Raw genomic sequence first — 27,381 nt, forward strand, 5'->3', positions numbered from 1 at the left:
TTTGTGTAATATGTTTTTTTTTTTTTTTTTAATTGACAAAGATACTACAGAAAGATCATCTTTACATGACCTGATGTGTGAGTGTGTTTGGAAACTCCTTCCTGTCCTCCTGATGCGCCTAATAGTGAACTGGCCAGCTCACTTCTAGTAAACAAGCTCGCATTTGGCACGGGAAGACAGGAATGAGATCTCACTCGTCTCCGATTTAAATGGAAAGAATGACTTTCGCACACAAAGATGACAAATCAGAATCCAGCCAATAGGAGTTAACTGTTTAAAAACCACACCCTTATGTACAGTGGTGATATAAGAAAAAAAAGGAGTTTTATTGTGTAAGCGTGTGCGCAATATATATGGATGGATGGACAGTGCAATTTCTAATCCATCCTGTTGCTCATAATCATTCCTACCTACTTCACCACTGCACTCTGTTCATTACTCAGATCAAAATCTGCTGAAGGAAGGGCAAAAAAAAAAATCACTGAGGGCCAGCTGACAGCTGACCACATCGCTGACTCGGCTCGAGACGATTTCTGCCAAAACGATCACTAAAAATACAGGCTGGACGCAGACGCTCCCATATTCCCGTCTGTCATTTAGACACACCACTGAACTTCAGAATAACACTGTCTGGCACATGTACACAAATTAATAATAACAGGTACAGAAAAAAAATCCCCCGGAGAGCCATTTACGGAATAAAGCCACCAGATTCCCGAAAAAGTGCACACAGTGACTCAGCCTCTCCTTCAGGTGACGCGTGTTGCTAAATGTAGGCTCCGGCCAGGTTAAGGGTTCAAACAAGAGTTTCAGCTTTTCATGCTCTTGCTGAGTTTCCTCAAAGCTTTATCATTTATAAACATAATGCTGGATCATTCCTGCACAGCATTCATGATAATGATAGGCCTTTTGTCTGTTTGTACTGGTGCGTATCCAAAATCGAATACAAAAGCCCTCATACGTGATAAGTTTTTTTTTTTTTTCTGTTTACAGTGGCACATAGCCAAGGAGAAAAGTTGTGCAGTATCATATGTCAGTTCGCTTCTGAAGGGCAAACTGGAGCAAAGCATTAACGCTGGGTGAGGAGTTGGCCGCTCACAGCCATTTTTACAGTCTGTGCAATAAACAGGCATTTAATCAACTGTCTTTCTCAGACAACTTGGTTGGCTGGATTGGATTGGTGTGTGTTCTGTATTAGGGTACTCCATGACCAAGCTATGTTTATGGACTATATATATATACTTATGTACTGCATGAAACACACACTGATTTTATTACCCCGTGAATGAGCATGTAACTGTATCAAATGGCGTTCTCATGGATTTCAAAGAAACCCTCGGTTCGTAACATTTGGCCGACTTGGCTTGTGGCCTAAGTGGTGTGTGTGTGTGTGTGTGTGTGTGTGTGTGTGTGTGTGTGTGCATGTGTGTGCAAGTATGTGCATCACTCAGTAAGAAACAATATGTCAGTTTAGAGGAGAGTGATTAAGTTTGTTTAAACATGAGGTTTTGAAATGACGTCCTGCGGCATCTTTCTGTGTCTCACTGTACTCTCAACAGGTTTTATTCTCCAACTCTCTCTCTCTCTCTCTCTCTCTCTCTCTTTTTCCCTCCAAGCCCAACTTTTTCCTTCCATAATATACTGCACTTCCACAGCCCCCTGCTGTTGTCTTCCTCTCAGGCCACGGCTGTAGCCCACCCCTTTGGCGTTACACAATGTTCTATATTGTTTCAAGAAAAATGCAGATGTTTAGATTAAACACTGATGTTCACTTTGTCCCTCCTGACAGTGAGCAGCAGCAGATGGAATCTTCAACCTTGGTTGCTCACACACACACACACACACACACACACACACATATCCAGACAAAGAAGAAGATAAACATACGCACACACAATTTCTCTCCCTTAGTTGATGTGTTGTTCTTTTCTCCAGCCTGACTCTGACTTCGCCAAGGCATGACATCATCAGCAGGTTTCTATTTGCCATAATCTCGCTCTCAGATAATACTTCTACACTCAGCCTGCCTGAATCAAACACACTGTTGCTTTCCTAATAGGAGTCCATGTAAACTTGCATAGCGAGTGATAGCAGATTGTGTAATAGGCCGGCCCGTACAACACCTGTCATGTGGTAAATCGCTCTGCATGAAACCGCACACCAATAAACTGACACTAATAACCTCTGAGCTAATCACTATATTCCTTTCATCATGTGGTGAGAGTCTGAATTCCCAGAATCAGCTTCCTATCAGCAGGCTTTTCTCAGCAGAGAAGGTTAAAAACATTTCGGCTCTCAAGTGGCGAAACAGAAATGTTTTCATGCGATTGTTGAATCCCGACCATGCCACAGCCACAGGAGTCGGAGAGATAGACAGAAATCGACCCTGCTCTCTGAGCGGATAGGATGGCATTACTCCGTCGCCTGTCAATCAACGAGAGAACGTCCAATCGTAGCCGTTCTTTGCGCTTTACACGGAAAAGGGTTCGGCTAATGTTCATCTATCCTCGAAAAGATGCACTGCCTTTGGCTTCAGGAAGAATGTCCTAGCCTTGGAAATTGGTAAATAATCAAAACAATATTAAAGGTGTAAACCACACTCATTATTCAGGGCGTATATCACATACTCCACTGTAGCATTAAATAAAATATAACGCATTCTGGCAATATTTCTCTTCAAGTGTGTGTGTAACCATAAGGATTAGGTACTTGCAGGTACATCACAGAGCAGGTGATCTCTTTGGCCTTTATCAGCCACTTTACTGTCGCTTAGAAACTACGGCAAAGCAAACGCCGCAGGTCAGCGAGTTCAGGAGACTCTTACAAAAGCGGCCACCTTGCTCACATCTCATGACCGGCTGAGAGAGAGAGAGAGAAAGAGAGAGAGAGAAAGAGAGAGAGAGAAAGAGAGTGTGTGGCTCAGAAAGAGGAGACAGTAAGGGAATCATGGAGAGTTGAGAATGCAATGCTTGAATTTCTAAGAATGCAAGTTCATGGTGAAAACGGAGAAAACATCCCCCAGAGAGGCTAGGCTAATTTAAGCTTTCTGGAATGCAGTTGCTGCCACTTTCTTGCCTGAAGCCAATTAAACAGGCATATGGACAGTAATACGCATTTTTTTCACACACCATTTTAGATATTTCCCTCCTCTGTGGTTTTGGCAGCTTCGCCAAAATGGTGATGCTCAAGATATCATTTTATAAATAGTTCATTTTCACGCCTTGGCTTATTTTTAAAACATTCAGTTTGACATCTTGTTTGTTTCCATTTCACACCCCTCTGTGGCCATTTCCTTTTTAGCTTTCACTTCACCTTTTTTTTTTTTTGTCTTGCATTTTATTGCACACAAAGTATATGATCATGTCTACTTGAGGAACGTTATGGCTTCCTCTTCATTTCTGGGTGCACGTGTGATCTGCGGCACATGTGGCCGTGACTCACACGGCACCTCGTTACAGTTTTTACCCATGTGGCCTGAGACTTCATGGCACCACAATAGCCAAACTCACCACAAATGAGGCACCTGAACCTGAGGGGAGAAAAAAAAAAAAACGGCAGAAAACAAGAAGACTGATTCCACTCTTCCTGAACGACCCAGCTCTCAGAAGATTTGCTACATCAGGTCCTCAGTCATCTGACTCGACTGGTGAACTCCAGCATGACTTAGTGTTCCTCTAGCATGACTTACTGCTTCAGTGGAGCAGGAAAATCAGCGAAATCCAATTTAAAATTCAGACTAAAACTAGTGAGCGGCATTAAAATGCACTGCAGATCAAGATTTTATATATAAATATATATAAATAGCAAATCATCTCGCAAATTGATTTGTACTGTATGTAACTCCAGTGAGGTTGTGTTTATAAGACACGTGATTGGATCTTGGTGTAAATTGTGTAGCCGTAATAGCACTGAGTGTTATTATTATTATTATTATTATTATTCCCCCCATTTTCTTCCCCCACATTTCAGTCTCAGCCAATTTCCACCCACATATCATAGTCGTATTAACACAGATTGTTTTCATACAGCCAACATGATTCTGATCATGTACTTTCAAAGCCCTGGAATAAAACTGAACTCCACGCAGTCACCCGAGCTCAGGATCGAACCCAGGACCCTGCCGCTGTGAGGTGGTGATGTCACTCACTACATCATTGTGCCAACACGAGTTAATACTATAGTCATTTCTTCCTGTCAGTACCAACATCCTCGTAATGTAGCTGGATTACGTTAATACTGCGTGAATTGATCACCCTCAATCTACAGAATTCAATCTAGTACATTAGATACTTGTTTAAATTACACTTAGTACAAGCGATGAGGAAATCTGTATCTAAACTATACATAATATTTTCTTTTAAATCTGACCGATGAGTTTCGAACTGCTGCTCAAGCGCTATCCGCCCTCTTCTGCATTCATGAGCCGAGAGACGCCTACGATTGGCTAGGGTCGCTGTGATTGACAGGCGAGAGAGGGCGTTGCAAACTCCTGGCCACTGATGGCTGCATGATGAGTGTTATTTTAAAGGGAAAAGCTTAATATAATTATTTGTACATTAATACAAGTAAATATTTATTTGATAAATTGACATAAGTAATAAGTTATGCTATAGTGAAAACAATGCAGGACTCCAGAACTAAGAAAAATAAATCATTCATTCTGAACTGTTGTTTAAATTATGATTCCAAGTCATGAACTTGATTTTTTATTTTTTTTTATTTTGAGGTCTGACTTTCCAAATAATCCATTCTTATTATATTAGTTTTGTCTTAAGGCTTACTGCAGCTATATCAAAAATGACAAAGACACAGACACTCAATTCCCTAGAATTCAGCCTAGACTTACAGCAAGACTGGGTTTCAGATGTAGTTACTTGCCCTGGTGTTACACTGATAAGACTAGTGCACATGTTTTTCCATCCCATCCTGAAGCCTTGATCTGACAGCATGTGTAAAATGACCTGAGTGTCAAGAAATAAACCGCTCACCAACACACACATACACAGAACTGTGCAAGCATTCGGGTCAGTCTGTGGAAATTTCCGCTGTAGCCACTGTGGACTGATGCGGCTGGCGTCTCGTTCTACCGCGGAGCAACATCGCCCCCTGCTGTTCACCTCTCCCCACTGTGACGGACAGAAAGTGGACATGGACATGCAGTCTGGACCTGACAACAACAGAATTATCACAAACATCATTTATAAATCTTATTCCAAAATACCAGGCTCTGCTTTATGCCCATTTTAAAAATGTCGGAAAATACATTTTCCTAAAAACAAAACAAAAAAATAATAACTTGTACCAAACAGCACAGATCCTCATAACAATCGTTTCCCAAAATCCTCTCCGGTATGAATTCTGGAAATGATGAGCTCTACACCCATTCAATCAAATGAATCAATAACAGATGGGCTATAATCTGATCCTCACACGCAGCATGGCACTGCACACGGCTCTCAGCGCTCCCCATCTCCCTCTCCTTCTGTCTCCATTTGTTTTCCCACTCTCGTTTCTCTGTCTTCTCTCAATATTTCTTTCACATCATTCTTTTGTCTGCTATAGTCCATTATAGATGTACTGCCTGCACTCCTTTATGCTCTCTCTATTCATTTCATCCGTCTGCCTTTTTCCCCCTGTCTTTCCTTTTCAGGCGGCACGTTTGATCAGACCGACAGGAGTGCGGCTCTTACAAAGGGCTGGACTGGAGCAGCACCAGTACAGTATACAGTGAAAGAAATGACAGCTTAGCAAGAGAAAATATCTTAAGTGTATCTAATATCACCTATTATAAGATATCAGTAAACCAAATATAAGATTATTAACCTTATATCTGCACATTTTTACTTATTTCAAGCCTCTCAGCATAGTCTTACTCTATTGATCAATTTTGCTAATATTAAGCAATTTTTTAAAGAAGAAGAAGCATAACAGAATATAATAAAAATTCAAATGAAAGCTGGAAATTAGTCCAAACGACAAGAAACAGGTTATGTAATCTTCTATTTGGTGTGTTGTAATCTCGTATTTGGTGCGCTGTAATCATATAATTGGAAATATTAAATAAATTTGGCTATATTCGAGATATTTTCACTTGCTGTCATTTTTCGCAGTGATGGCACCCAAATGCTTGGTATCTTTTATCAATAAAATGTTGCTGCATTCATTTCATTTTGTGAGACGAGGAAATACTGTCTATACATCTTTCTAGGAACAGGCAATATGGCGACCATATCAAATCACGATACCTGAAGACCTTTATTACAATGCGACATACGTACAGTATGTATAACAATAACAATTTAATGATATAATTAGTTTTAACAACGTGTCCGAAAAGACATGATGTTTTTCTCTAAGTTTACAATTGAACTATATTAACAGCAAAAAGAAGGAAAAACAAAGTCAGTAAAAGTACTGTGGTGCAATTCATCATGATATCCTTCAGAACTCGCCCCTATTTTGGCCCAAGAGCATTGGCATACAATTCAGAGAGCTTCCTAAGGATGTCTATCTCTATCCCACTTCCCCCCTCCAACGAGCCATCAACATCAAAACAAACACACCGCCTTTAGTGTGTTGCTGCGTTGGATTTCTCTTTCCATGAAGGCTTTCTGTGTGACTCTGGTGAACATGACAAAGCACTTTCCAACTCTTTCTTTCCCTTCTATAGTCAATCTCTATCTTCTTTATTCTAATATCTGTCTCTACTGTCATACTGTCTCTAAAGTGTGTGTGTGTGTGTGTGTGTGTGCCAAGAATGGTGCTTAATGCTTTTTTGGTGGGGCAGCAATGCCAGGCACCCAACACACACACACACACACACACACACTAAAGTGACCCCTACAAGCCCTACAGCTATTTCAAGAACAGAGAAATGGAAACGTCTTCAGCAGCAGTATCAAATGCAGGTCAGAAGTTCAGACTAAGGGACACTTTCACGCCCCGTGTTCAAATACCATCTGACATGATCATCAGGGTGCGGTGGAGAGGTCACCCACAGTAACACACTCCATGTTGTTTACTTGCGGATAGAAGCTACTGTATATAGAGATCTGTATTTCGCTCCTCGACAGACAAAATGGGCGCGTCCATCGATTCCTGGGAGCTGATCCTCGGCTTCATGAGGCCTGCTGTGTTTGCGCCCTGACAAAGCTTAAACTTGTCTCTCTGTCGGTCTTCATTTTCTGTCTGCAGGTGTTTACATGTGAGTCAGTCAAGCACGGAAAAGAAGGTAAAAACTCCCTGAAGAAAATTATGCCACAATATGCTTTTCAGGCAGAACTGCACGAGGCTAAAGATGTCGAAACATTTCCTATGCATCTACGCAAACGCAAATAAAAATATCCATCCAAAATGTCGCTAAAGCACATGTTGTACATAATCAGTGTGTGCTCTTACGTTACTGTGACGGCTATAAAGCAGATTGTTCATGAGAACAACAGAGAGTGTCTTTAAAACTTGAACATTATCAGTTGGACTATGTATTACGAGGTAGTACTGCTCCCAATGTACATTATATGTCCAAAAGTATGTGCACCCCATGACCATGTTCTATACAATTTTATAGAATGGCTATATGCTGTAGCATTACAATTTCCCTTCACTGGAACTAAGAGATCCAAACCTGTGTGTGAAGGTTGGAGTGGAAGAACTCGAGTGTCCTGCACAGAGCCCTGACCTCAACCCCACTCAACACCTTTGGGATGAACTGGAACTGGAGACTCCTTACCCAACATCAGCTCCTGTCCTCACTAATGCTCTTGTAGCTGAATGAACACAAATCCCCACAGCCACGCTCCAACATCTAGTGGAAAGCTTTCCAGAAGAGTGGAGCTTATTATAACAGCAAAAAAGAATAAAGCTAGAATGAGATGTTCAACAAGAATGAATGGGTGTAATTGGTCAGATGTCCACATATTTCTGGCCGTTTATTGGAAATAAAGCGCATGACTGTTTATCAGTTCAGTGTGAATTCTGAGCTGTTGATTTATCTTGTTTGCTATACCGAGTATGACTCTGTCTATTCCTGTCTCTTTGTATTGCCCTCTGGATTTGTTTGCATATCTGATCACCTGTGTTTTGACCCTGCCTGTGTATCTGACTGAATCTGGGATCATTCCTTGGTATTTTTGGTGTTGTTATTCGGAATTGTGTCATTAAACCTCTTGCGTCTGCATCCTAACTGCATGCCTGACACATCGTTTATACATGTATATGAATGAACCAGCTCAGCAAGAAACTGCTCGAACTGCTGGTCTGCCATGACAAGTGATGGGAAGAGACGAGCTTCTGCCCTTAGCTGACTATAGCGCCCCTTGCATTATGAATTTTCCTATGACACCTTCCTGAATGCAATGACGCACAGCGCAAAACATACTGTACGCATTCACGTAGGTGTGTAGGGTATGATTTGACTACATTGTTATTCACAGCAACATGTTAAAGTGTACTTGCTTTACCAGCTGTTTCATGTATCCTTATTTTTAAAGGCTGACTTTTATTTCTCTCTTAGTGTGTCTCTGTATCAGTAGCACAAAAATATCATCAAATATTGTAATATGATATTTTTGCCATATTGCCCACCCCTACCTGAACTAAAGCTCCTTAAAACACCTCACACACACACACCCACACACACACACAAGGGCATGGAGCATGCTGGTGAACACATCATCATTGTTATGAATAGCATTCTTCCAATGTGTATGTTTATTGAAGTGCCCTTCATTCACAGAACATTAAAACCTGCCTTTCTTTAAATCCGAAAACCCAAACCCCTATCTCCTGTCATGAATCAACATGAAATGTGTTTTCTCCTTTCACTTAAAAACACTGGGGTCTGACCTAGATCTGTGTTTACATCCACTGACTGACACACACACACACACACACACACACACACACACACACACACACACACACACTACAGTACAGTGCCTTGCAAAAGTATTCTACCCCCTTAAAAGTAATCAGATTCATGTGGATTACAAATAATTGTTTTTTTGTTGTTTCTGCAAACCATTATGCTCATAGAGTAAATTTTCAAAGTCAAAATGTATTATTTGTTAGCAGATCTTCAAAAAAACCCTCAAAAATGCTGCCTGTATAAGTATTCCACCCCATCAGACTAGTACATGTTAGAACCACCTTTTGCTGCAATAAAAGCTTTAAGTCTTTAGGGGTAAGTACTTAGCTTATCTGCACACTGTTTGAGATTTTTCACCCATTCTTCCTGACAGATTTGCTCCATGTTCATCAAGTTGGATGGGTGTTGTTTGTTGACTGCAATTGTCAAACAGTGCCACAGATTCTTAACGGGGTTCAGATCTGGACTTTGACTTGGCCACTGTAGAACATTCACCTTTTTGTTTTTAAACACTCCTGTGTTGCTTTGGCCTTGTGTTAGGGATGACTGTCCTGCCGAAAGTCCTGCTGAAGTGTAATATCCCCCTGTATTTTGTATTTTGCTCCATTCATTCTCCGTTCAATTTTGACAAAACCCCCAGGTTCTCAGGATGAAAAACAGCTCCAGAGCATGATGCCGCCACCACCATGTTTCACTATAGGGATGGTGGAAAGTTTGTACCAGACAGTGCTTTGAAACTTGCCCAAATACAGGACCTCAATCTTGGCCTCATCACAAAAAAAGAAAAGAAAAAAAAAAACATCTTCACTAGATCACTCTCATGCTTTCCTATGCCTCTTCTTGTGCAACAGTTTCTATCCACTCTCTCATATAGTCCTCAATTATGCAGAGCTTTTGAAATGGTTGTCTGGTGCACCTTCACTCCGCTCTCAGCCACTGTACTCTGTAACTCCTTCAGAGTGACTGTTGGCCTCACTGTGGCTTCCCTCACCTGTCACTGTCTTGCTTTTGAGGGACTTGTTTTTGATGTCCTCACTATGGATCCAACAGTGCTTACTGGGATGTCCAACCTCTTAGATATAACTTTCCACTGTATTCCAAAGTTATGAAATTCTACTACCTTCTTATCTTCAACTTCCTTAGAATGCTCCTTACTCTCTTTATTTTTCACTCCCTTCCTTCAGACTGACTTTCTTCAACAACAGTTCAACTGAGGTGGGTTTTGTTCAGAAAATGGAAGCTGTTCTAATATTTCACAGATGAAGGCCAATTCTAAGTCAAACGTGTAGATATTCATCGCGTTCATCTGGAGCTTCCAGATCCCGGGGGGTTGAATACTTCTGCACGCAGCATTTCTGAGTTTTGGATTTACTGACAGGAAGAATATGTGTATTTAGCATTTATTATTAAGACAAATCTGATCAATTCCTGGGGGGGTAAATACTTTTAGCTGATTGCATACCATATAAAATAACAAACTACCAGCACAGGAATGGAAAACTACTATTTCTTTTTTTTTTTCATTTCACTGGCCATAATCCTACTGTGTCTCTCTGTGCATGTGTGACAACCGTGTGTGTGTGTGTGTGTGTGTGTGTGTGTAAGCTGCAACTGTGGTGCTTAGTAGGCCAAAGTTCATATTCAAATGTTTTTTTTTTTTTTCCAGTAATACTGTGTAAGGCAGTCTGGGTTTGTGTGATCTCATAATCCCTCATATCCCAGGCTTCTCAATGCTTCTACAGTAAGCAGCGCAGGTCAAAGGGTCACAGCAAACAAAAGATCTGGAGCGAACATCCTGTCATCCCGAAAACAACCCGAAATAAAATAGGGAAACAGAAAACACAGACAAGAAAAACAATTAACAGAACAATGCACTTAAGACGACGTTTCTCAAAGCGAAGCAAGCTTTTGAGAGACGTACGCAAGATTAAAAAAAAAAAAAAAAAAAGAAACCTCAGCTAGCACATTTCCGCTGGGCTGATTTGAGAGAACAGAGGCTTGTGTGTTTCTGCGTGTGTGTGTGTGTGTGTGTGTGGATTCTGGATGCAGTGAAGTGAGTGTCAGGGTTAATGAAATTACACGCTGGTGTTAATTACCACAGGAGCTTAGGCGAGGCTAATATAGCGCGACAGGTTAACGTAAATACGCCCACACCAAAACACATGAGGGCCTAGGCAACTCGTTTCCCCCACAACATTACCAAAGACCAGAAAAAAGGAAACTTCTGGAGAAACCCAAGGTCACATCCACAGAATTGCTAAGAACGACGGCACAGGAATTTTCAATGTCACTTTTAAATACACAGCATCAATCATTCTAAAAGAGTGCACAGTTTCTCTGCATTTAGGAATTTTGGACCACGTCGTTGGATCATCTCCGTTGTCGTAAGTAATGGAGCATCCCAAATGATAATGCTGTTTACAATACAAACTTACCTGCAGAATTATTTCATTCTACATCACTTGGAAAGAAGAACTCAGGGGCGTGGCTTACATATTCCTGCTGTTATGACATCACAAGGCTACATTACATTTACATAACATTTCACTTCAACATCAGCTCCTGAAAATGCAAAAAAGTGCTGTAGTGTGTGACAAGGGGGGTTATGCAAGCGGGTACATCCACGCCATAACATTATACTTTTGCGTTCTAACCAACACACACACACACACACACACACACACACACACACACACACACACACGTTGGTTTAATACCAGTGGATATATTAGTATTAGTTGGTGTGTTACTGTAGCTAAATAATAGTATGTTTGAACCTTTTATTTTCAGATAAAAGCTGCATTTTGTTAAGAAAAAAGCCTTTCTTCATGAGGACTAGCCATCTCATGTATTCCTGCCATCATGGGAACATTCTGATGCCTAAAAACTTCCCTCACACCTCGTGGTGCAGAGTTTTACACACACTTCCTGGTTATCCGATGCTGCATCTGTGTACATCTGGTAAAGTAGAGGAGTGCTACTGATCCTCTCTTTCAAGTTGAACCCTGTGACCCTAAGCAAAATGCACTCTGGGAAACAACCCCCCTGCAACCCTGACAGCTCTATTCTGAGCGCTGCCTCACACACACACACACACTCAGCAAAACAAAATCACGACACCAACAAACAATGCATTGCTCCCTGGATTTCGATGTCAGCAGTCAGGTGTTGTGTCAGCTGGACTATTTTAAATACGTAGAGTCTGTAATGCCAATTAAAGTCACAGTCAACTGGATGACTGCTCACCTTCCTGCATGATATAACACGAATCTGAGCTCGAGATTCTACAAGATGCAGAATGAGAGAATCTGTTCTGACGGGTTAACTCGAGCACTTTGTGTAACAACGTGTGACGTTTGCGCTTAAATCCGTGCCGAAGGGATCATACTTATCGGCTACAGCGAATGAGCTCTGACATCACAGACAGAAGCAGAGTTTAATCAACACCAGAAAGCTGTCATGATGTAGAAAAATCTCATCTCTCCATCACACAGACAGGGGTTTTTACCATTTCATTAACACGCCACAATTCACTGCTTTTCGTCAGAATTTTAAAATCTAATTGTCATTGAAAGCATCATAGTTTTCTTTGTATCGTGCATTCATCTTCAGCGAGCACTTTATCCCGGTCAGGGTCGTGGAGATCATAGGCGGAGCCTGTCATTCACCCCTGTGCGAATTTTGCATCACTACGCCGAAATCAGAAGTGGGAGGAAACTGGAAACACGGGGCGAACATGTGAATCTGTGTACAGACAGTAACCCAGGCTCAGGACGGAACCGGGACCCTGGAGCTGTGAGGCGGCAACGTGCACCACCATGCCACGCCTTTTCCTTTTTTTTTTCCCTTATTCTCTTTTTATTCTTATTATTCCGTTTCTTTTTCCTCTTCTCTATACTTACTCTTTCTCCAGTCTTGCTAACTCCTTCGTGACTCTTTCGCTCTCTGTCAATCTCTGACCTTATATCCTCTTACTCTTCTTTCCTCATGCATTTTCGTCTCTTATGCCCATCACTCTTTTTCCTCTTTCCCATCTCCCTCTCTTTTCCACACTCACCTGAACGCTGCGGAGCAGCCAGACGCATCTTTGCCTCACGTCTTCGTAAGGACACCGCTTGGAGAGCATGAGGACGCGTGCCAGGACGCAGTTAAGGTCTTCAGCCGTCCCACGAGACAGTGATGATGATGATGATGATGAGGATGAGGATGATGAGGTCTTCAGGATTGGCCCTATACTCTCCACCTTCCTCTTCACCTCCTGCTCGATGTGCTCCATGGCTGCATCTCGGGAACACGAGTCCCGGCTCGCCAGCGCTTCCCACGCCGCCGCTCCATCTCTCACATCCATCACTGGGGGATTTTCTCAAGCTTCAATTCTGATGGGAGCTGTGCACAAATATAGGAGGAAAAAAAAGGGTGTGTGTGTGTGTGTGTGTGTGTGTGTGTGTGTGTTATGGGAGTTTGAATAGCAAAGCAATGTTAGATCTGCATAATTTTAAAGAAATACCACTCCATAATAGGCTTGTGTGCATATTATTTGCCCAAATGCCCCAACACTCAACATGACACTGATTTGTGTGTTATTTTGTGTTTTTTTTTTTTTTTTGCAAGATCACTGCCACAAATAAAATCTTCACCTTCCATGCAATCGATTGCTGACCAGAGCTCAAGACCAAGCTCAGTCAGATGAACTTTGATATAAGAATAATTTTTGGATAGTGTAAGTTATAAGCTTGAGAAAACATGCATGCATTATGTTTTAGAACTATTAAGTTGTGTGTTAGTCGAGGCTGCTCCATTTACTCACCACACACTGTAGCACAACGATTAAAAAACACACAATCAGACATGAAGGCTTAGTTCATTACAATCCGTCAAATGTCTCTCACACACACACACACACACACACACACACACACACACACAGAGAGAGAGAGAGAGAGAGAGAGAGACATATCCACACTTACAGCATTTACATTGTCTCTTGTCCCGTTCTCCGATTTGCACTCAGGAGGAGTGTGTCTATGTAGGACGAGTTGAGTAAACACATGATTGACAAGCGCCTCCGCCAATCGCGTGTCAGATAAACACGCATAGGCGGAGACGATCCCAGTGTGGACCAATCAGCGACCGTGTAAGGCGTGGCTCGAGGACGGGAAGCAGGACGTGTGGGAATTGTAGTGCACACACTCTTCGGTCCACATCCCAGTGAATGCAGCTTGGGGAAGCATGAAACCGCATGTACCAGCATCCAGGGTGGTGTGTGCAGGCTTCAGGAGCCCCGCCAGCACTTGTTTATCAGAAACCCAATCGCCTCATTTATGTAAAGAGTGCACTACATCCTCACATTACATCCTGATGAACTTCCTCATAGACGTATCTTTCTATTATTATGTATCACTAGGAATATAATAGGAGCACCTCCTAAACAAATCAGACATCATCTATTTATTATCCTATTTGTAAGACTAACAAAATACAGATGAATGATTAATCAAGGTCTGTGCACAACCGCAAGTTAACATATAACCGAACATTCATCAGGTCAGTGCAGCAGCGACGGCTGATAAAGCTGACCCGGGTGGCTACGACGCCTTCCACTGTGCACACCTTCACTAACAACCTCGCAGCTGTAAACCTCAAAGCGTCTTCCTGATTCACAGGAAAAAACACTATATGGTCAAAAGTATCTGGACACCTGACCATCACACCCGTATGTAAGCTTTCCCCAAAACCTAGAAGCACACAACTGTATGCAAGGGTGTCTCAGAAGTCTCCATACACAGGGGAAGATGTACACCAGCAGCACGTCAGCTGCGTCTTCGTCAGTGGATGTTCGTGGACGTCCGCTTCTCCGTTGGTCCTCAACTCTTCCAGTGTTTTTGAATTTGTTAATAAGTTTGGCAGCAGTGTTGTGTGTGTGATGTGCTCACCATGTTTCTTGTTAAAGTCTATCGCAATCTTGCGACAGCTTCCCGATCCAGCCATGAGAATGATTTCAATACGTTCTTCTTTCGTCAAAGGCATTCTTAAAGGTTATCTGAAAAAAATATATATATAAAATATAAACTAAGTATGAAACATTTTGATAAAAAGTGTTAATTTCCCCTATGTATGAAAACATTTAGGACACACTGTAGAATGTCTTTGTGTGCTGTAGCATTACAGTTTCCCTTCACTGGAACTAAGAGGCTTAAACCTGTTCCAGCATGACAATGCCCCTGTGCACAAAGCGAGCTCCATGAAGACATGGTGTGTGAAGGTTGGAGTGGAAGAACTCGAGTGTCCTGCACAGAGCCCTGACCTCAACCCCACTCAACACCTTTGGGATGAACTGGAACTGGAGACTCCTTACCCAACATCAGCGCCTGACCTCACTAATGCTCTTGTAGCGGAATGAACACAAATCCCCACAGCCACGCTCCAACATCTAGTGGAAAGCTTCCCAGAAGAGTGGAGCTTATTATAACAGGAAAGAGGAATAACTCTGGAATGGGATTTTCAACAAGGACATATTGGTGTCCTTGTTGAAACGCACACACACAAACAACAGTGATGTGTCGTTTGTAAATGTGTTGACCCTTTGAGTCGACTCTTTTCTCTTCTAGATAAGCACTGAAAGCCGATTTGTATACATAAGCCGATTTTTCCCTTTTGTAGATGTAGGTAATGTCGTTACTCTTGCACTTTTGTTTAGTTACAGTGCGAGTGTGGAAACCTCTCCATGAGCAAGGAGGAAAGATGTATTGCTGCATTATACTGGAGTTGTAACTCGTAATACCCCAGGAAAATAAAAATTAAAAATCAGAAAACACCCACCCAACTCAGAATTCCTTCTCAGGAGGGTCTCCTCAGCACCGATCTCAGCAAGTGACGTCAAATCAACATGGCTGCTCACAGCACCAGCAGTGGCACTTCTTACCTTTAAATGGGTTATACTGTATACACAGGTATTTGTTTTAGACGAATCGACACATGAACTTGTTAAATCTATAACACTGACTATACAGTTCACTGTTTTGGTGAGAAAATATACATCACTCTTCACAGTTAGCCGGCTAGCTTGTCGCTAACAAAACAGGCGGCCATGTTTTTTCCCCAAGAATGCATGGAGGTAGAAAATGATGTCATTTCGAGCGCTGATTTCTACTTCTGAGGTAAGAAAAAAGTAGCGTGTAGTAGTGTATTAAGGGGTGTTTTAATTTCGGTTACAATTATTTAAATATATTTTGTTAAATAGATTGCCAAGTGATTTTTTTTTAAAGGTAACCTCATTACATGAAACAATTTCAGCCATAACAACAACAATCACTGGTCAAAAAAAAAAAAAAAAATCTTGCCAATTTTATGTGATTTAGTAAAAGTAGGAAAGAGCTCTTATTAATCAAATGAGTCAAATGATCCGACTCACAAAAAGATTCCCATTCCCATTACACACATTGTTCTCAGTGATACATTTTTTGGGAGCTGAAGGAGTCGGCTCTTTTTGTTGAGCTGAGTCAAATCATCCGACTCACAAAAAGATTCGGAATTCCCATTACACACATTGTTCACAATAATACATTTTGGGAGCTGAAGGAGTCGGCTCTTATTGTGGAACTGAGTCAAATGATCCGACTCACAGAAAAGACTCGGAACTCCCATGACATTGTGCGCAAGCGGAACTGCCTTAGAGCGGCAGAGGAAGAGGGAAATTTAAAAGTGTAGGCACTTATTCAGTGTCAACACCAGCTGTTAGGGGAACGATCCTAAATAGGCCACTGCTTCCTGTGCACGTACACTACACAGCCCAAAGAAGCCGTTATGTCCTTCCCTATCTAGTGCACTTACATCAGAAGCAGGACGCCATTTGTAATTCCGCCAGTGTAGTCGCTATGGCAGGAAGCCGTCTCACCCTGGAGTTTACTGCAGTGTAATATAGCTAATACACGGCGTAAATAATCTATAATGGACCATTTCCGAGTTTCGGTAAATAGCCACGATATTTAAAAAAATACAAACTTCAAAATACTTTCTTTTAAACTGCAATGCTTGTGATAGCAACGAAGGAAAGACGGTTAGACTTAGCATAGTGAGTTAGCTAGCGCAGCATTATGCTAGCTTACACAGAACGTAAATAATATATATTTTTTTAATGCTAAATGAAATATTCTGTCTATGATACCTGGATATTAGCATAATTAGCTTTTTGCACTGCCTTGCCATAAGTTCTTCTTGACATATTCACTGTTTAGCTACATAACTAAATTGCTAATTATTAGCCGCTGTTTATAAAAGTCCCCTTGTGATCTGTTTCTTACCCACGTTAGTGCTTCTTTCATAAAAATACTTTCTTAACATGAGTAAATTATTGATCATAACATGACGAGGTAAGGTTACTTAACGTTACATGATGCTGGATTTTATATTAATTTAAACACTTTAGATGAATTACTTGGTAGGACTTTTAAGTTTACTAGAAATGCTGCAACTCTGTCACAAGTGAACACTGTCTTTCTTTCCTCCTCCATTTTCAGTCCTTGTGTCTGGACTCTCCTTCCAAACACAGCTATATTGGGAGCTTTTACGCGCCTCCGGACAGGATTCCCGCGCAGCTGATGGGTCAGCACCAGCACAGGTCCAGCAACAGCCTGATGAAAGCCAGCAGACAGACCCATGACCCAGAGCCTGGCACCGGCAGCAGAGGTGAAGCAGCTGAAGTGACGCTTACAGATTAATAACTGCTGCATCTTCCAGCTGTGTGACTAGAAACACTGCAGTACCTGCTGAAGACCAGGAGAAAGAATCATCTGACCTAACCTCCTTCATATTCCTATCTGTATTACTACATTTACATCTATCTTCCATCCTTTCTTCCTTCCACCCATCCATTCATCCATGTTCTCCACCCATCCATCCTTGCATGCATGCTCTTCATTCATACATCCATCCACCCATCTATTCATCCATCCATCCATCCATGCTCTCCATCCATCCATCCTTCCATCAATCTATGCTCTCCATCCATCCGTCCATCCATCCATCCATCCATCCATCCATCCTTCCTTGCATGCTATCCATCCATCCATTCATCCATCTATGCTCTCCATCCATTCATGTTCTCCATCCATCCATCCTTCCTTGCATGCTCTCCATCCATCCATCCATCCTTCCATGCATGCTCTCCATCCATCCATCCATCCATCCATCCATCAATCTATGCTCTCCATCTATCCATGCTCTCCATCCATCCACCCATGCTCTCCATCCTCTCATTTTTAAGTTCTTCAATCAGTCACAATCAGTCCTTATTAAAGAATTAAAGTGATATAATATCGATATCATTATAAATCATATCGCAGTACACTTTTCTGGGATATCATAGATATCTTCCTACCTTAAAACTTTGTTTAAGCTTTAAGATTTTTAGATTTTGTTTTCTTTTTCCTCCTTTTCAGTGATTTTTATGAATAAAAACTGTTCAAATATATACAGATTTCTGTAGGTGCAATAAAATTCACCAAACAAGTTGGTTTTAAATGCAACACTACGGTTTGATTACTTAATGAGGACACGTCATTTATAGTTCTTATATCTGTGGTAATGACTGGTCGGCGCGTGTGTGTGTGTGTGTGTGTGTGTGTGAGAATAGCAGTGATAGCAGCACTGAAAACCCTGCAGGAGAAGATGAGGAGGCTGGAGCTGGAGCGTATGCAGGCAGAGAAGAACGTGGAGAGGTTTGCTCAGGCTGCACGCCAGGTTGCCAGCTCTGGAAACCAAAGCAGTCAGCAGATGCAGAGCAGAGAGGGAGAATCCTCAAAGAGAAAAGGTGTTGCTCTTTTAATTTTATATATATATATATATACACAACGTGTGACAGTATATTAGCCAGCCCCTTCTCCCAGTGATACACACTCCTTTCCCACTCTCTTTCTTTCTCTGGTGGTAAAGAGCTGGTATCTCAGTTACACTCGGCAGAAGCTCGGTGCTCTCTGTTGGAAAAACAGCTGGAATACATGAGGAAGCTGGTGGAGAGCACACAGAGAGAGAAAACCGCTCCAGTGGACAGAAAGGTGATATGATGAAATGAAAATAATTTTTTTTAAAAAAATAACAATGACATGAACACGTCCAGGAATGAAATGACAAGTAACCGCTGACTAAAACTTTATGCCATCAGTCTGATTTATTAAAATGAACCATTATATGATTTAGAGACTAAAACTATGACTAAAGCCTGGACTTGCTGGACATTTTGGCTAAAATTCATAATAAGTGAATCAGATCTATGCATTACTGTGTGTTTCTCTTAGGCACTGCTTGTTTAATTCAGTGTGTTAATCTTTTTCTCTGTAGGAGTGTGTGCAGCAGCAGCAGCAGAACAAACCCACTGAGCCACAGATCCAGGCTCAGCTGCAGAAACTGGAGGAAGAGTGTATTAAGCTTACCAACACACAGTCTGAGGCAGAGGTATGGACATTCTCCCATACACAAATACACACATTTAAAGGCTGATTTATACGTGCTTGGAACTATCTGGACGCAAGATGGCCGCCACACATCTCACACATTGCTTGAACACGTCCTCGGAAAAGAACGCAATGCACTGTATGGTACTAACTACCATCATGTCTCAAATAGCATATCTACCGTTACTGAGTACTAACACTGACCGGGTTTCCTCTTATTGTTAGTGTTTGAATTTTAAAAACCTCTCATGTAGACTTTAAACCCACCAAAAGGTCTATTTTGAGTACCAGTCTTTCTAGATTATTAAATACTTTTGAATGTACGGTGAGAGTTTTCGTTTGAGACGCAATTCATGACAACGATCACGACGACAGCAGAAAGTTTTAAAGAGAAACGGAGCTCGTCGGTCCGTTTAACGTTGCTGTGCATGAAATCGTTAAACTTGGAAGCCATAAGGAAAAGATGTTTTGGCTAGTGAACATCGCTTTTATTCCTTCAGATGTAATGAGAAAGGCAAGCGAGTATGAGAACAATGCTAGCAAAAAGTGAAGTAGATTTGCACCTTAAGGGTCCAGGTAGAATTTCCTGGCATGTGTTCTTCAAAAGTGTGGCAGAAAGATGAATGCCTAAACACCCACCGGTGATCTAGGCTGAGGTAGAAGTGTATGAAAAGTGAAAATATTAAGATAAGTTGATGACATGCTGAATAGTGCGTGCGAATTCTAAGCAGTTGGTACGACACGCACCCAATCTGGTGATGAGTGTGGACACAAGAAGGCTAAGAAACTGTTCATTGCTTGTCCGAGTAAGAAAGAGGATCTGAGTAGTTTGCTCAGTTTGTTGTTTATCTGAAACGTCCTTGAGACTGAAATGTTCTGCTGGGAGAGGAACTGTGTGCACAATAAAAAGAAAGGAATTGTGGTTTGTAATCCTGATTTATGGATATTTTCTATCACATCACTTATAAGTATTCTGCTAATGTGTTTTCTCAAGAGGAAGATTAAAGTCTTGGAACAGAAGTTACTCGAAGAGGAACACGAGCGCAAACTCGTGCAGGAGAAAGCTGAGGAGGTATGGAACCACTACTGAAATACAGAAATCAAAACTCTCCTTTCTTCAGCAGTCCATCCCACAAACTCCCTTAAAAAAAGCCAAGGAGTGTGTAAAGGAGTAAAAAAAAGTGAATCATGCTTATATTCCAGTGTTATGGTCAAAAAAAAAAAAAGACAGTGTGATGGCTAATGTTTCTAACATGATGGATGATGGATTTTGTGGATTTCACCCAAAATCTTTTCCATAAACATGCATTAAACAATATTAAGTGCCAGTGTAGTTTAAATAAATTCTGCATTTTCAAATTCAAGTTTAAAGTTATATTATCCAAATAACTTCCAGTTTTTTTTTAAGGGAACTGGGGCTAAGTGGATACATATGAACATTTATTTTATTCCCCAAATCATCCTGCTTAATGTGGTAACTGGATCTGTATAACGGTGCATGATATTTTGCGTCACCTCTCAAGGAACACTTTTATTGAACACCTAGAAAACTGTAAGGAGAGCAAGAGAAGAAGGCGTTGTTCTCTAGGTGCCAGACTGTGCTTATTTATCCGTCCTTATTTCCTTTCTTTTTATGAGTTTGGCTCTGAATGGACTGGGTGGAGCTGCTGCTGCTGTTGTAGTTGTTGTAAAGATGCTTTCTGAATTCAGTTACAGAGAGAGCTGGAGGCTAACCTGCTATTTTCAGCTGCTGAGGTGAAACCCAAGAAGAAGAAGAAGACCAAGGAGAAGACCTTGAGTAAGGTAACGTGTTCTGTACTTATAGAAGTACTGTGATGCACTCACCACAAGATGGCGCTGTGTTCCAAGGCATTGGTGGATGCTCTGTGATTTACGGTAACACTTCGAGATTTGTTATAACCTTTAGATGACGATCATGATTTCAGAAATCCGCTAATACGGAGGTTCCTCGATGTGTCCCTAAGACCAAGCGAATGCCGTTCGTCGCTGGAACAGTGAGTAGCGATCCTTACACACGTCACAAGAGGATTCGCTTCCATTGTCGTAATGCTGAACTTCTACTTTTCTTCTCGTTGTGTCAGTCAACAAGCCCTAGTCACTCAGTTAACGCCAACGTTCAGACTGTGCTGCATCTGCTGAAGACCAGGCAGCCTCGGACGTGTGAGAGGATGCAGTCTCTGCGTGACTGCGAGCCTAAAAAACGCAGCGGCTCTCACCGAGCCCCGCAATCCCCCAGCGACGGAGCTGCAGCTATGGGCAGCCTTTCTGAGCTGCTGCTAGCCCTGCAGGACGAACTGGGCCACATGAGCTTGTGGGTAACGAGACTGATGCATGCAAACTGACATCTATAAAAACAGAGACCTGAAAGATAGCGACATGTAGAAAAGAATCATGAGTACATTCTCTTATTTTAAAGTCATGAGTACATTCTCTTATTTTGATGATCTAACTTTGTGTGTGTGTGGGTGTTTATGAAGCATACTTTGAACAAGCGTTTGTTTAGTACCGTTGTGTGTGTGTGTGTCACAGTGAACATCAGGAGCTGGTCAGGCAGATAGATGAGACTGATAAACGCGAGCTGAGGGAGGATCTGGAGAGAGAGCTGGACTGCTTAGTCAGGAGGATGGAAGAGAAGGCGGCCCAAATCACCAAGCTACGCAAGCACCAGCAAACCGTAAGTGTGTTTCTGTCCATAGCTGTTTGATCTTCGACCTAGATTGTATGATTAAGTTTCCTGAATTTCTAGACCTGGAAATTTATAGACTAGTCCCACAGTTAGGAAAACACACCTGAAACATTGAGACGGATTTAAAAAAAAAAAAAAATGTCCTGGAAAGGTGTGAAAAACTAGTTTGTGTATTTTATTTTTTTACGCCAAGAAAGTTGCAGAATGAAGACATCTAATTCATTTTGCATTGCGGACTTAGTCAAGAGGCTAGCATCGTTGACATTTAAACCAGATTTGTGTGTGTTTGTGTGAAAAAAAAAAAAGGTCCTGGAAACTCATTTCCTGAAACGACTGTGATCATCTTGTAGTCTGAGGAAACACACCAGTGAACGCTTTGTCTCTGTGTGACTGGGTCAACAAAAGAACTGCTTAATTGCTAAAATGATGTGTGTTTGGTTAGACCATCCGGAAATGGGAGAAGGTCATCAGGAAACACCTGAGCTCTTGTTTACGTACTACAACGTTTGGTGATTCTGCATAACGTGCACACAGTAATCACACTACGTATGTTGATAGTCAACACTGATATTATCATCCCATCCATCTGGAGTGAGGTTGCCTGGTTACAGTTTTTATATAGCAGCATTTCTGCTCTTAACATCACTCCAGGTGCAGTTACTATACGGAAAGAGAAACCTAATACCCTATTGTTACATTATACACCATGATGTTGATGAAGATCGGGTTCACGTTTGAATCCAGCATCGCATTAACTTTACATTAAGCACCCCAGCTCTTTGTTAGTGTTTAGTGTCTGCATTTAAACAATGATTTGTACATGTACTTCTGTGTGTCCAGGTCCAAAAGCTGTCCCAGGGCAGTCCGAAGCAGAAGCCGAAGCCAAGGCGCGCAGCGAGCGCTGACAGCCGGTGTTTAAACAGAGTCCAGGTAGTGCCTTCGTCTGTAGGTAAAGCCTCGCCCTCCAGACCACAGAGGCATCAGTCGGCCGGTCACGAGCGTCTACAGCTGCTCCGAGACGCCCAGAAAATGCAGTCGAGTCTCCGCCAACAAGACATCAGCTGGGAAACATAAATCCTCAATATCCTGCTCAACTCTGAGCAAGGAGCAGAGGAAAGAAAGTGAGGACAAACACTGAAATGTAAATGTGTTATTACTGTGATCGCTCTAAGGATGTGTATTTTGTGATGTAAAGCTCATAACTGTTGACAGAATGACCGATGTGTGCGTTTGTATATTTTTTTTTATGATGTGTCCATGTTTTCTTGTCAGTCTTGGAGTTTAAGTAGGGTTTTTTTTTTTTTCATGGTTTTTATTATATACATCTTTGCACTGTATAAATATTTAAATATTTTAATAAAATATCATCATGGATATTTTCATTTTATCAGTTGTGTGCTATGACTTTCTCTCTATCTTCATCAGTATTGGCTGAAAATGGGGACATTTGTAGATAAGCAGTCACTTAGATCTTTAAACTGGACAAGGGACAGTCCTTTAAGGACAACAGAGCGCACCGGATCAGCCCTCCACTGCACAATTTACCTACTTATAATGATGTATTCACATTTTTAGCCCAGGGGTTTAGTTTGATCTTGGCCTGGATTTCTTGTCTTACAATCATAGTTAGCGTTCACCCGGTTATATCGCCATGGTAACTGCCCAGATAACCTGCTCCGGGCCAGGTTCAGGATCGCAAACTGTAAACAGCACTCAGACTAATGACGCTTTCTGACGCAGTGAAATAGATCTAGCATTCCTTGGATTTAGGTGCATCAGCAACGTCCCTCAAATTTCCCTGATTATTTTTACAGAGAGAATTTTGACTGTGTGAATATCACAGCTGTTTCTGGTTTTTAGAGCTTCAATAAGCTACATTTATAGAGTAATTATCAATGCAATGAATCAATAGTTGCTTATCATATCCACTGCGACCCTGACCAAGCGGTACATATGTAGGGATAGCTCAGTTCTGCAATAATCTTTCATGTTATCTCTGCAATCATTACACTTCACAATTGAATTGCTTGAAGCTAATCCTTGTACACTTATGAGGTGAAGCCCAACATCCTTGACAACTCAGCTGGGAGAATATCATAATATTAATCATTAATGGAAAAAAAGGTAGACAGTAAAAGAAATTTGTAACGCCAATGTTTAGCAAAAAAAAATCTATATATATTTCAAAAGGTTAAATATGTCAATTTGGAGTAATTTGGAAAGAAGACAACTTGAAACTTGAACTTGTCTTCTTTCCAAATTACTCCAACTTAAAGTTTGTGTCATGGTTCATGGAGGTGTAGAAGATGCGACTCTTCTTAGAAAAGACGTAAAAACACATCCTTGGCAATTCTATTTCCTGTTACAACTCTCTCGGATTATATGATAATGTCTCTGCATTCTTATCTTCCCCCAACAACTGAATATGGTAGAATACGGATAACATTAAAACTGGTATTTCTTGTACACTGTTCACTTTCGATTCCTTCTTCTGCTTGGGCTCCATAACTTTTTTTTTTCTTCTGGTTTTAACAAGCTCTGTCAGCTGTAATTGAGAAATACGACACGACTTAACCACAGTTGCATTTGTTAGGTTTTGTTAAGCGAGAACTGGTTGTGTTCAACCTGTTTCATGAGACAGGCCCCCGTTGATTCATTCATGTGACCTTAATGAGTTTCATGATGTAGGTGTGATTCACACACACTGTTTAAATGCCTCGGTGTTTTCTCACCACTCGGCAATACTGATGCCCCTCAAATGAGTGGTATGAGTCTTATACTAATCTGAGTCAGAAATCATGCTTTATTATAAACTGGACACTTATCCAGGACCATGAGAAGGCAGTTAATTTAGTTCGTGGTCAGCTTATTAAACAGCACAGAGTGGGGTAAAAAAAATTAGGAGTAAATATCATAACCAGGCCATGGATCACTTTTCTGAATACGACAAGTGTGTGTGAGCCAGACAGAAGAAACAGCTGCTCTGTCGACTGCTGGACTGCATATTCCTACCTTTGGAAAATCCCACAGAGTCCAGGAACTTAATAGCAGGACATGGAAACACGATGAGCACTGACTAGCATCATCTTAAGCTCTAAATAACTACATTTAAAAAAAAAAGTTACATGCAGATGCTGCACTGGTTGTCTCTAAGTTGTACTTATCTAACCAATAGGACATGGCTGCGGTGAGAGGGGGAAGGGAAGAATCAAAGCGAATGCTGATGTATAAAGTGCTGCACATTTGGATGGAATACAAACCATTAGACATTTTCTAGTCTTTTTTTTTCCCGTTAAAAAAAAAAAGAGCAAAGAGCGAAAATAAACACACACAAAAAATGAGGACACGAACAAACCACTACATATTTGCACTCAAATGCAAGGACACAAGAGAAAGTGGACTCTGTGTAAGTCAGTGTTATTGGATTAAGTTGTGTCTCTGGATAAACTGAATTATCGTTGCAGGACTACACGGTGGGAGGCAAGACTACAGAGATTCTCAGTGCTTTTTCTACAACCTTCGAAGTTTACATCTTGAATAACGTAGGACTGAAATGGGATTTGAATTCTGTTCTGTGCAAGCTCAGTGATATAATATAATACTTAATATATACTTCAAACATAAAAAAACCCCCACTATTTAAGACATTTGACCTTGCTGTGACCTTGACCCTGTTTGGATCAATTCCCAAATCTTATCAGTTCATCTGCTTTGACATTTTAGCAATAGCAAAGTCGTCACCTTGTGACTGCAACCCCACACGTGTAGCCTATGAAAGCTCTCCGTTACACAACACACGTCCTCTTTTCCATTCTCGCCTCGTCTCGATGAAGAGTTGACAAAATGCATTCAAAGACACGGAGTATGATTTTTGCTAAACCTGATTAAAATCATCTCCTTCAGGCAGTGTGTTGAAGCACACTGTAGGTGAAAGTAATGCTAATATTTGAATGATAACTATTCTGCCTTGATTGACTCTGTTGTTAAACAGGACACACAGCTTGTTTGACTTGGCATGTAGCAGTGTGAGTGCAGCAGAGGCGAAGTAATTAATCTTATAATCTAAACTTGGCTTTTCAGTGTCTTCCTCTGGTGCTGCTCTGTTGGGAAAATTGCCAAATTAAAGTCAGATCCTCCATCCAATATGGCTGGACACAGTGGAGGCCCATCCACAGGGGCGTATACAGTATACCAACCATTCAACCAATGTTTATTTTCATAAAGTCTTCAGATATAAGTCAATGTTCTAGAGTCAAGTGAAGCCTGTGCAAATCGTAGACATGAAGCTCGAGTCTCGATCATCAAGGCAATCAGAAAAACCTTAACCCAGTCGTGCTCTTTGTCCAGTGAGGGATCTCGAGCGCTAAGGGACCAGCTGTTTGTAGACTTTGTACTTTTATTAAATGTCATTTGACCCACGCTATGCCTACCTCCTGGGTGAAGTGTCACTTGTGGACATTTGCGCAGCAGCGACATGGAGTCTACTTTTGCCAGATTTTACAGAACAAATGTTGCTTTATAACAAACCCTATCCTCTTTGAGGAGTTCGAGTCATCCTCACTCTCGAAAGAATATGATATATATCAAGACGCTGAGCAATTCTTATTATCAAAAGAGTATTAACATTTGAAGCGGTTCTCATTCTCAATATAGCATAGTACAGTATTTGCACTATTTATGAGTGCTGTCTTTTACTGTCTGGTGACACTGGTGACGTGACACGTCTTTGCTAGTAACCAACGCTGAAGGTTCAGAAATGAAAGGAAGTAGAACAAAATGTTACGCTACATGTCCAAAAGTGTGTGGACACCTGCCCATCTCTTTCTAAAACCATGGAGAGTAACATGGAGTTGGTCCTCCCTTTGCAGCTATAACACCCTCCACTCTTCTGGGAAGGTTTTCCACTAGATGTTGGAGCGTGGCTGTGGGGATTTGTGTTCATTCAGCTACAAGAGCGTTAGTGAGGTCAGGCACTCATGTTGGGTAAGGAGTCTCCAGTTCCAGTTCATCCCAAAGGTGTTCAGTGGGGTTGAGGTCAGGGCTCTGTGCAGGACACTCGAGTTCTTCCACTCCAACCTTCACACACCATGTCTTCATGGAGCTCGCTTTGTGTACAGGGGCATTGTCATGCTGGAACAGGTTTGTGCCTCTTAGTTGCAGTGAAGGGAAACTGTAAAGCTACAGCACACAGAGACGTTCTATACAACTGTGTTCTTCAAGCTTTGTGGCAACAGTTTGGTGAAGAACCACATATTGGGTGTGATGGTCAGGTGTCCACATACTTTTGGCCATATAGAGTATGTCTGCATGGTTCTACAGCTGACTGGTCGAACGCCAGACCACGTGGCTCACTTGAATTA

General features: G+C 41.5%; 2 protein-coding genes across 3 annotated transcripts in view; one reads left to right on the forward strand and one right to left on the reverse strand.

The window, feature by feature from the left end:
• sesn1 (sestrin 1) overlaps positions 1-13,935 on the reverse strand; it is a 48,032-nt gene extending 34,097 nt beyond the window's left edge. The window contains exons 1-2 of one of the 2 annotated variants that reach the window (XM_026917636.3): positions 13,834-13,935; positions 12,924-13,252 (exon numbers count right to left, since the gene is read on the reverse strand). In XM_026917636.3, coding sequence (XP_026773437.3) covers positions 12,924-13,214 — 291 coding nt within the window. In that variant the 5' untranslated portion in view covers positions 13,215-13,252; positions 13,834-13,935. The remainder of the gene's footprint in view (positions 1-12,923; positions 13,253-13,833) is intronic. The other variant, XM_026917635.3, reaches the window with a different exon arrangement.
• Positions 13,936-16,518: 2,583 nt separating this feature from the next.
• cep57l1 (centrosomal protein 57, like 1) lies at positions 16,519-23,397 on the forward strand. Its single transcript, XM_053231815.1, has 11 exons — positions 16,519-16,834; positions 17,383-17,551; positions 18,498-18,674; positions 18,797-18,918; positions 19,202-19,315; positions 20,309-20,386; positions 21,025-21,117; positions 21,261-21,329; positions 21,417-21,646; positions 21,865-22,009; positions 22,862-23,397. The coding sequence occupies exons 1-11, from the start codon at positions 16,814-16,816 to the stop codon at positions 23,093-23,095; spliced, it is 1,452 nt and encodes a 483-aa protein (XP_053087790.1). The 5' UTR covers positions 16,519-16,813; the 3' UTR covers positions 23,096-23,397.
• Positions 23,398-27,381: the final 3,984 nt, after the last annotated feature.

The sequence above is a fragment of the Pangasianodon hypophthalmus genome, chromosome 30 (genome assembly GCF_027358585.1).
Source record: "Pangasianodon hypophthalmus isolate fPanHyp1 chromosome 30, fPanHyp1.pri, whole genome shotgun sequence".
Taxonomy (NCBI): domain Eukaryota; kingdom Metazoa; phylum Chordata; class Actinopteri; order Siluriformes; family Pangasiidae; genus Pangasianodon; species Pangasianodon hypophthalmus.